The sequence below is a fragment of the Lactuca saligna genome, chromosome 2 (assembly GCF_052625555.1).
Source record: "Lactuca saligna cultivar CGN05327 chromosome 2, ASM5262555v1, whole genome shotgun sequence".
In the NCBI taxonomy this organism is placed as follows: domain Eukaryota; kingdom Viridiplantae; phylum Streptophyta; class Magnoliopsida; order Asterales; family Asteraceae; genus Lactuca; species Lactuca saligna.
In genome coordinates, this window is record NC_136418.1 from 11611105 (window position 1) to 11622544 (window position 11440).

Sequence of the window (11440 nt, forward strand, 5' to 3'; positions counted from 1 at the left end):
TTAAAACATCCCAAAAATACAAGCCAAAAATTTCGTTTTTGAAATCATTTAACAAGCCTAATATTATCATCATAATAAACAATTCGTCAAACATGTATCTCTAATCTCATAAAATCTGTCAAAATATAAATGTTTCATAATAAATATCAGAGTAAGGTCCCAGGCTAATAGAAACTGTGGTGTGTGCCATGCCAGCAACTCGAGGCCTTCCCTTTGTAAGCTGAACTACCTGAAACCAAAACTGAAACTGAACTACCTGAAACCAAAGCTGAACTACCTGAAACCAAAACTGTAAGCACGAAGCTAAGTGAGCTCCCCCAAGCTACCATATACCATACGCATATGACATGCAACTAGGAGATACGGGCCCCGTCCACACTCCACTAACTAGGAGATATGGGCCCTGCCCACACTCAACTAACTCTAAGATACAGGCTGCACCCACACTCAGCTACTCGAGATACGGGCCCCTCCTACACTCGGCTGCTATAAGATAAGGGCCCCGCCCACACTTAGCTACTAGGCAGACATACAAGTATCACACAGACAACAGGTATAACTAGATCTATCATTCAGACTTATTTGATAATCAAACTCCACTACTGAGAAATATGGGCCCCGCCCACACTTAGCTAACTGGAAGATACAGGACCCACCCACTCTTATCTACTAAACATAACACTCTACGGCTGGCCTTGGTGACTTAGACCCGTTCCTACTGAAGGGAAAATCACCTCGTATGAATGAATGTTATCAATCCGAGTAAGAAGTCTCTGCCTGCTGCTCCGGAGATTCTCCGACTATAATTCCCATAAAGACAATTAGTTAGAAGCTGATAACTACTCTTAGGGTTAAATAACTATTTTACCCCTAACCACAGTCAATATCCTGGTCAAAGTCAACTTCCAATTGACCTGACTCGCCGAGTTGGGCCGCGAACTCGCTGAGTCCCTATTCTTTCATATGTCCCCCTCCCGACTCTACTTGTCGAGTTTAGCAAAGACTCGATGTGTTCTACTTCTATAATATCATCGAATGAACCTTCATCCGACTCGCTGAGTTGTATGAACAACTCGTCGAGTCCATCTTCAAAGGGTTGGGAGATTTCCTTGGACTCGCCGAGTCTGTTCATACACTCGCCCAGTCCTATGATTCCAAGGTCCATGGCTAAGTCTAATATGTGAAGTTACTGCCCAGGACCCTTCTGAGACCCTTCTAACACTCAACTGGGTTCCTTTGAACCTCAACAGATGGGGGACTCAAGCTCTGGACTCGCCAAGTTCCAAGAACAACTCGATGAGTTGGTGCTATCCAAGTCTTTATATCTCGATTTCTGATGTACAACACTCATCCAAAAGACATACTTGGGCTTCTAAGATCGATCTAGCACGTATAGTTATGAAATTTATGTGCATACATGGGAGTATAAGCTTAATGGACCAAAAATAAGGTCTAAAGGTGAATGTGGCTCTCTATGGCTACAAAGTTGGCCACCTTAGGCCATGAAGTCCCCTAAGGACCCTGGATCTAGATTCTTAACCCCCAACCATGCTTGCGCTCATGATTGGTCACCAAAAATGGTTCCTAAAAGCCCTAATTCACTCGAAAAAGGGATCTAGAACATGAATGAACAAAGTATAAGCTTTATACCTCTAAGGAACTATAGATGCTGCACAAACTCGAAATCTTCTGGTTTCCTCTTGGCTCCTCAACCATTTCCTTCTTTCTTGTGATCATAAACCACCAAAACCACCAAAAAGGGCCTTAGATCTCACCAAACGCATAGGGTTTCAGTATGAGGTGTTCTGGGGCATAAGGGACGATGGAGGCTACATTAAGACGTTTAGATAGGGTGCAATCCCTCAGATTTAGGGTTTTTCCTAAACAGCGCCTACTCATCGAGTCGGTTTGCCAACTCGTGAGTAGGTCACTAAACTCCTGCGTCCAAAGTTGGTTTTACTCGACGAGTTAGACCTTCAACTCGCCGAGTCTCAGGCCAAAATGTTATAATTATTTGAATGAAAACACATACCAGGAACTGGGTGCTACATAAACCTTTGCAAGGCCTCTGTGGATACTAATGGACTCGGCGAGTCACATGAGTGAACTCGGTGAGTTAGGTCAACTTTGAATGTTGACTCGTATTGACTTCTGTTGATTTTGAGGATGGGTTAATCATGAGCATTTGAGACCTTGAAGGGGTAAAATAGTCTTTTACCCATCCCAAGGGTTAGAAAGAGAATAAGAGAGCTTGTGGTGTAAATAAGTAAGAGTGGGGTATTGATTAGAGATGCTTATGTAATGTGTTAGGCAGAGGCTAGTTTGAGGTTACCGAGTGCGTTTCTATTACTTGCTAGCTACGAGGTGAGTCTTCTCACGATACTTTACCTAGAGTGGTAATTATGTGTGACCAGAGGGTCGTATGTGCTTACATGGGTTATGCATCTTCTGTGTAATATGTGTTATATGCTATATTATGTGATACTTAGACCGAATTGGAGGGTTCAACGAGCTATGAGATCGGAGGGTCCTCACTTAGACCGTACCGGAGGGTCCAACGAGCTATGGGACAGGAGGGTTCCACTGAGACAGATTGATTGGAGGGTCTTACAGATTTATAGCCTCGAGTGGCTAATTATTTGTACATGGTATTTTGGGGAACTCACTAAGCTTTGTGGTTACCGTGTTATGTGTTATGTGTTTCAGGTACTTCTGAGGATCACAGGAAGACACCGACTTTATTGTACATACACATATGAGTTGGAGTTATATTTATTTCGGATCCTGGATTTGTGACAAACAATCTTTGAAAAATGTACTGATGTTTAATACTTGAGGTTTTTGGTGAAAAGTGATATGCGTTTTATTGTGTTTGGAAAATGGAAAATTTTGGTTTGAAAATTTACGTCATTACACTTGTAATATTACTTAATTAAATTTCTCAATTCAGTCAACTTATATGTGGTTGTTCCTCACATATGATCACACAATAACTTTTTTTTTTCTAATTAACCCTAGATTCATGCTCGTAATACTAGGCATACAATCTTGTTTTCACAAAACTATATGATTCAAGCAATTAAGAAGATGTTCATACAGCTCAAGAAACTTGATTATTAACAGAAAATAATTATCATCAACACATAAGGGTCTTTAACAAGATCAAGAAGATAAATTAAACATGAATAAAACTATCCAAATAGCAATTAATCCATAAATCAATGTTTCATTTAATCATAAACACAAAGCAAATGGTTTTAACACCAAAATCAGAAAGTAATTGCATATAGAATCATAATGGAATGCTAATCACGTTCATGATAACAAACCATATGATTACCAACACGAATCCACTCTCTAACCCCTTATATCTTCACTCCTGTCAGCTTAACGGCCTCTGACTGCCTTCTAGACGCTTAAAATGGCAGCTATGCAATTTTCTTTTTGCGCAGGTCGAAGTGGAATATTGTAGATGATGAAAAATGGTGGAATGATATGGGGTATTTATAGTTGAATGGAGATGTAATTAATATGGAATAGTAGGGTTGGATTTGAATAAGGAAACTAATGGTGGCTTAGGGTTTAAGCAAATAAAAATAAGGTAAGTGGTGCTTGGAGAATAACTAACTTTGAGGGAATTTCTACATCATCTTCAAGGCCGATTTTGGATAAGATAAAAGCCAAATTAGAAAAACGGCCATATCACATAAGTTGTAGGAAATTTCGTCTACTTTCCGGAACATTTTGAATCACGCCAATTGGACTTATGAGTCATCGGATATACTCGAAACATTGAAGCGGGATCAATCTGTCAACAATATCCTTTTTGAGTCTTTTCAGCTCCATTCTCATCCTTTTGCATTCCAGTTTCCATTTTAACTGTAATTAAATATTTCAAAGAATATTAAGTATCTTTTAGTTCTAAATAATAAAAAAACATAGTATAAAATAATAAGAAAACATCATTGGATATAAAGACCATTAAAATCTGACATCGTATGAAGAAAATATGACGTTCAGAATCAAAAGGCTCAAACATCTCATTCATGATTGTCCCACGTAAGATATAATGAGAAAAACCTAAATAAATCATTCATAAGTACTTAAAGAAATCATTCCTAGGTATTGAATGAGTACAAAAACAAAAAAAAATGATATATTTTGCAAAACAAAAAAAAAATATTAAGGACGAACTATGTAAAAAAAACTAAGGACAAAATGTGTACAAAGTGAGAAATATATTATCATATTAAGTTATTTTTACCAACTAACCTGGAATAGTTTATTATAATGACTGAATGTGTACAGTTTATCAAGTTGAAGACGTTAAATATAGATGAAAAAAAACTCAATATATATAAATCATAAAATAGATTACCATTTTAGGTCATTTTTTTTTTCAAATATAAATGAGAAGTGATGATTTGCTTTTTCTCGGGTCATCCAAGAAAATCCATTTTTACAAATAAGTTTAAAATGAGTCCACAATGTTACAAATATGGTTTAGTGGCACTTGAAAATCTGAGAATCATGATAATCACTTTCAAATCGAAGTATTTGGGTGGTACTCCCAAATCCTCAATTGGATAATACTCAAATAAAATCAGAGAGAAAAGAAAGAGAGAGTGAGATGGTGCAATTTCGTGAGTACCAGAAAAGTGACTAAAATTGGTTATAAACCTTCCTTATCTGAAAAACTATCAAAACTGTCATATAACAGTTTTTCTCAACAGTAAAAACTGTCATAAATCCGGGTTTTGTATATAGATGAATTCAAAGTCAAAACCGGGTCAAATATTCAAAATTTGGATTTTTTGATACATTTCGACCCCAGCCAGGGGCTCTGCCCCTTCGACCCGCCAGGGGCTACCGCCCCTTGGACCCCGCTCCCAGGGGCGCTGCCTCCGGACCTTCGTTCGTTCAGGGGCTTCGCCCCTAAATGACAGTATACTTTAATACATAATCAAACTTAAACAAGTGTGTACTCCACACCTTCCTTACTTGTTTAATATTTATCAATATCATTTTTAGTCAACAAAGTAATCCCTATTACACTTAAATAACATTGATGATAACAAATCACCAACACATGATATGATTGTTGCAGGCCCTGTTCCACACAGCTAAAACAGAGCAGAAAATGGAGAGGATTAGAGAGAGAAAAGTACACGACGAGATGGAGCAATTTTCTGGGTTTTCTCACTGCATCAAAAACAAAGATGTTACAATCTATTTATCCTATCAATAAGCTAGAAATGTGGAACCACTAAACCACTTAATTGCTAGTTCCTAAAGAAAAGGGAAAATGACCAACATGGCCTTTGACAACTTCCTACATGAATACTGGAAATAGACATAAATGAAAAACAAACATAAATGGTCCCCAAACTTTCTGGATTATACCAACAAATGCCCCCTAATCCAGAATGCTAGATTCTCTTCATTCCAAGCATGTTCCTCATCTCCTTGAACTTGTTCCTTGCGAGTGGCTTAGTGAGAATGTCTGCCTGCTGCTCCACACTTGCAACAAACTTAACAATGACATCTCCTCATTCAATGCATTCTCTTATGAAATGAAACTGAGTATCTATGTGCTTGCAACGCCCATGGAAAACCGGATGCTTGACTAATTCCAGTGTTGTCTGGTTGTCAATGAGTATTGTTACTGGACCCAACTTTTCACCTATAATTTCTTAAACAAGTCTTCGGACCCATATGCCTTGGCATGTTGCCAAGTTTGCAGCCATGAATTCCTCCTCGCATGACGAGAGTGCAACACACTGTTGCTTCTGAGAGTTCCATGTCACCAGATTTTTGTTCAAGTAAAATACCATGCCACCTGTGCTTCGCCTGTCATTCACGTCTCTTGCATGATTGTTGTCAGAGTATGATACTATTTGCATTTTTTCTTTGCTTCGTGTGTATACCATACCAAGGTTGAGAGTTCCCTTTATACACCTTAGTATTCTTTTCACAGCATGATTGTGTTGTTCGGTGGATCTCTCGAGGAACCGACTTACAACTCCAACAGCATACGGGATGTCTGGCCATGTGTGGCACATATATCTTAGCCCACCCAATATGCTTCGGTATTCAGTAGCATATACCGGTTTTCCAATTTCATCCTTGGTGAGTTCGGGATTGTGCTCCATTGGGGTCTCTGTAGGATTGCATTCCAGCATACCGGTCCTTTCTAGTAGTTTCTTTGCATAACCTGTTTGTTTCAAGGTTATTCCATGCTCCTTTTGTGAGACTTCAATACCCAAATAATATGTCAGCAACCCCATATCACTCATTTCAAACTCTTGATTCATTTCCTTCTTAAACAAATCAATTTCCTTCTTGCATGTTCCAGTAACAATAAGGTCATTAACGTAGGTGCCTACAATTAATAGGCTGCTGTTGGTTTTCCTTATGTATACTGCATACTCATGGGCGCATCTTACGAACCCAATTAGCTTCAAATGTTTGTTAAGTCATGCATTCGATGCCCGGGGGGCTTGACGAAGACCATACAAGGCTTTAGATAACTTGTACGCCAATCCATATTTGTTTGTCTGCACGAATCCCTCAGGTTGTGTTACATATACCTCTTCCTCCAACTTGCCGTGTAAAAATGCTGATTTCACATCCAGGTGATGAACGTGCCAGCCATTAATCCCTGCTAAATCCAGAAGTATTCTCACCGTTTCCAACCAAGCTACAGGAGTGAGTACATGTTCAAAGACGATCCCTTGCTTCTGAACGTAACCTTTGGCCACTAACTTGGCCTTATGTTTCAACACATTACCATTGGGATCTCGTTTCAACTTATATACCCATTTGAGACCGATGGGTCTTCGGCCAGGTGGCAGTCTGACTAGCTCCCATGTTTTATTTCTTTCGATTGCAGACAACTCAACTTACATCGCCTTTACCCATTTCTTTTCTTTACTAGCTTGACTGTACGACTCCGGTTTTTCATTGTCAAGTGCAAACATCAGTTCATCTTCCTGTCTGTAGATATCTGATAGTCGTCAATATCTTTTTGGAGCCCCGCCTCCGGTTGATTCAGATGATGTCGTGTTCGAACCGATTGAACTGATGGGTGTGATAGGGTTTTCTTCTAATGATGGTGATGGGCTATTGTGGGGTGTTTCTTGGGCTAACTCAAATGAATCAGAATATTCCTCACCCTGGACCTGCTGAGTTGGGCTATCTTGGGGAATGTTGTCGTAAGTCACTTCTCTTGAGTTATTGCTGTTATCGACTTTAAAAGGTATTGGATTTTCTTCTTGGCTTGCAACCTCATCTCCATAACCTTCTATCACAAACCAGATGCCAAGACTATCTTTGAACTTAACTGAGTTATTCCAAGACCATTCTCTATCTTCCTCGAAACATACATCTCGACTTACACAGATTTTTCTAGTATCGGGGTCAAGCAAACGATAAGCTTTGCTCCCAAGTTCCGTTCCCAAATACACCAATGGCCTGCTTCTGTCTTCAAGTTTCCTCATATGCCCTTTCACGATTTTTGTGTGAGCTGTGCAACTAAATACCCGTAAGTGCTCCAGATTTGGTTTTTTTCCAACCCATGCTTCATATGGCATCTTCTCTTTCAAGGCTTTGGTTGTCACACGGTTCAATACATAGACCGCGTGCCTCACGGCTTCCCCCCACAAGGTTTCAGGAACTCTCATGTGTTTCAGCATTGTTCTTGCCATTTCAACCACCGTCCTGTTTCTTCTCTCTACCATCCCGTTCTGTTGTGGGGAGAAAGGTGTTGTGAGGTGTCTCTTTAGACCAGTTGCCTCACAATAAGTGGTAAAGTCTTTAGACGTGAACTCACCACCACGATCAGTTCTGAATGTTTTTATTCTTTCACCTATTTCATTCTCGACTAGGGCCTGAAATTTCTTGAAAATATCAAAGGTTTCATCCTTTGTCTTCATCAGGTATATCCACATCACACAACTAAAGTCATCGACAAGAAGCAGAAAATACCTATTCCCTGATGGTGTTGCAGGTATGATGGGGCCACAGAGATCTCCGTGAACCAGCTCGAGTTTCTTGCTTGCTTTGTACGAGGCTTGCAGGGGGTATGGCGTCCGTGCTTGTTTTCCAGCGAAGCAGCATTCGCATGGACGAGATGGATTGATGATTTAGGGAAACCCATGGACCACACCATTCTCTGACATTAGTTTAAGAGCATTGAAGTTTACATGCCCAAGCCTCCTATGCCATAACCAATCTTGCTCCCTTCCTTCTCCTAACAAGCATGTTGCCTTTACCTCTTCCAATGCAATCTTGTATAACCTGTTTTCTGATCTCTTTACTTTCATGAGTAATCTACCAGTATGATCATGGATCCATAAAAATGACCCAAGCATCACTATTCTGTCACCGATTTCCGCCATTTGACCCAAACTTATGATATTGTTGCATAGGCTTGGGATATAGTATACTTCACTCAGCAACCTTTGTTCTTCATTCTTGCATTGGAAGAGAATCGACCCTTTACCTTCGATCCTTACCCTTGAGCCATCTCCAAAACGAACGTATCTCTTTATCAACTTGATTATCTCATGGAATTTTCCTTCTTCTCCAGTCATGTGATTGTTGGCCCTATTATCTAAGTACCATATCTTGGATTCTGCAGCTTCATCACCATTTGTTCTCAGTTTTGGAGTCACCCGCTTTTCATTCAAATACACCTCCTCATGCACTTCACCCTTACTATATGCAGATAACAATAAAGCGGGTTCTTGATCATCGTTTCCCTGCATCAGATTGGCTTCTTGGTATCTCCCATTGCGTGGGTTTTTGCACTTAGATGCATAGTCGCCTTGTTCTTGGCAATTGTATCACACCAATGTACTTTTGTCTCGGCTTGTTGTGTTCCATCCTCCATCGCGACTCGACTGTGAACCTCCACCACGGTGACCCCCCACGGTTTGAGTTTCCTCTCCCCCGGCCTCTCCCACGACCACGTGAACCGGGATTGTGTTTCCTGGGGTCCCGCTGTGATGATTTCTGGCTTTCATCCTTCTTCTTCTTTGTTTTATCAAGCCACTCCTGATGTGTCAGGAGTAACTTTCCTTCATTGGAGTCGCTTTGACCTCGTACCCGTTACTCATGTGCTTTTAGTCTCCCTATGACTTATTCAACTATCATAGTTTCTAGATCAGCAAATTGTTCTATGGTGGATGCGATTTGCCCAAAATTGTTAGGTACTTCCCGAAGCAACTTCTTGACCATGTATGCCTCTCCTATTGTCTCTCCTAAGGCACGAACATTGCTGACTATGTTCGTGACTTTGGCAGCAAACTCGTCTACTGTTTCTGACTCCTTCATGCTCATCATTTCAAGTTCAGTCTTCAACGTATGAACCCTAGCCATCTTCACCCGATCAGCCCCTATATACATTGTTTTCAGAGTTTCCCATGCCTCTTTCGCTGTTTGCTTCTCTTCCAATGATAGGAGCATATCCTCTGGAATATCCTGGTAGATAGCCGCTAATGCCATCTTGTCTTTCCGGACTTCAACAACTGTATTGGTTGTTCTTGGTTCTACTGCCTACCAACACCTTGGGCATGCATGAACACTTTCATTTTGATTGCCCAAGCAGCATAATTACTTCTTGAGAGCATGGGGTAGTGTAAGGTGATAGATCCATCTTTGTCATTATTGTTTCTCGTCATCTTTGTCACTCGTGGTTGATACTTGGGCATATACCAGATTTTGCTCTGATACCAAGTATTGTTGCAGGCCCTGTTCCACACAGCTAAAACAGAGCAGAAAATGGAGGGGATTAGAGAGAGCAAAGTACAAGACGAGATGGAGCAATTTTCTGGGTTTTCTCACTGCATCAAAAACAAAGACGTTACAAGCTATTTATCCTATCAATAAGCTAGAAATGTGGAACCACTAAACCACTTAATTGCTAGTTCCTAAAGAAAAGGGAAAATGACCAACATGGCCTTTGACTGCTTCCTACGTGAATACTGGAAATAAACATAAATGAAAAACAAACATATATGGTCCCCAAACTTTCTGGATTATACCAACATAGGTCATTGCACGCCGTTACTCTCTGCCTGGCTCTCAAACTGGCAATAAGATCCGGCCAGCCCGAATACAAACCTTTTTGTGCGACACTTGCCTTCCTTTAACAATAACTCCCCCAACACCATGAATGTGTCTCTAAGTCATGAGCCTTTCGCAGGGAAAATAGATGGAGCGGTGAAGTTTGGATACACAACTTCTTCAGCTCCACGAGCCATGTTACTCCATGCTTTCATAAACTTGTACAATGCAGCCCCATCAAGGATTTTATGTGAACTGCATAAGCCAATGGCAATCCCACCACATTCAAAAATGTTTACTTGCACGTTTGTTACACGATTACCAATACTAGACTTGTTAAAGCTAGGTTCACATGGAAAAAAGGTATTGATCAACCCGTGATCAGGATATACTAGAAATTCGTCAAGACAACCACGGACCAAAGCTACAATATGGTTAGCACCAATATCGTTACAATCGATAGAAAGATCGTTATTGATTGTTCCAGCAAGAGGGTAAAACCGAGTCAAGGTCTCAGACAAAGATTTCTTTAGAACCTCTGACCTTTGTAGGGCTTGATTGGAATTGTCGCCATTATTATTGGGGTAATATAAGATGATTGGTACATAAGGACTTACAATAATCTGATCTAACGCACAAAAGTCGAATGTATTCAGATGGGATGGTGTTGGGGTCATGGGGAAGAGGGTTTGATGTTTTCTTTGGAAATTATTTTTGTTTCCATTGCAGAAAATTATCTTTCAAGGCTAGAATAGGTATGTAGATGGATGACAAAGGATATGCCAGACCCTATGCCATTTTATAGGTGACGAATTGTGCAGCTCTTGTGTATAGAGTAAATAATAAACCATTATTTAGGGGTTTATATTGTATGGAACTTTTATTAATTTTTTATGATTTTTTTTCTTTAACAATAGTAGTAAGTGTTTCAACTTTATTACAATAATTCTCTTTGTATAATTTTGGTCTACTTTGGCATGCTTACTTTTAGCTTGAGATATTATCTTCATAACCTTTTAATTTGAAATAATAGACAGAAAATATATCATTCAAATCGGCATATTAATTCATAATTAGTAAGCTTCAAGAATGATGATTGTGGTTCTGCTAGCAATGGAGCGGGTTTGGAGCGGATTGACCACGATCCGAACCCATTAAGCAATTTTATAAATGTGGATCCAAACCCGATCTGGAACCCGTAGAGTTTTACATAATAAACTCATACTCTTATCTATCGGATAAATGGATTTTTAACCATTTTACCTTAGTCATTTACAATATTAAAATTAGCCTATAATTATGCATTACAATACATATAACATGAATCACCAAAATTAGACAACATTCATTCCAAAATAAACTTTCACATAAT

The 11440-nt window shown here is 39.7% G+C and overlaps 2 protein-coding genes across 2 annotated transcripts; both read right to left on the reverse strand.

The window, feature by feature from the left end:
- Positions 1 to 8144: 8144 nt before the first annotated feature.
- Positions 8145 to 8768, reverse strand: LOC145029514 (uncharacterized). The gene has a single exon (XM_078978028.1). The coding sequence runs from the start codon at positions 8766 to 8768 to the stop codon at positions 8145 to 8147; it is 624 nt and encodes a 207-aa protein (XP_078834154.1).
- A 1422-nt stretch (positions 8769 to 10190) lies between these two features.
- On the reverse strand, positions 10191 to 10745 carry LOC145029515 (akuammiline synthase 2-like). Its single transcript, XM_078978029.1, has one exon. The coding sequence runs from the start codon at positions 10743 to 10745 to the stop codon at positions 10191 to 10193; it is 555 nt and encodes a 184-aa protein (XP_078834155.1).
- Between the last annotated feature and the right edge of the window lie 695 nt (positions 10746 to 11440).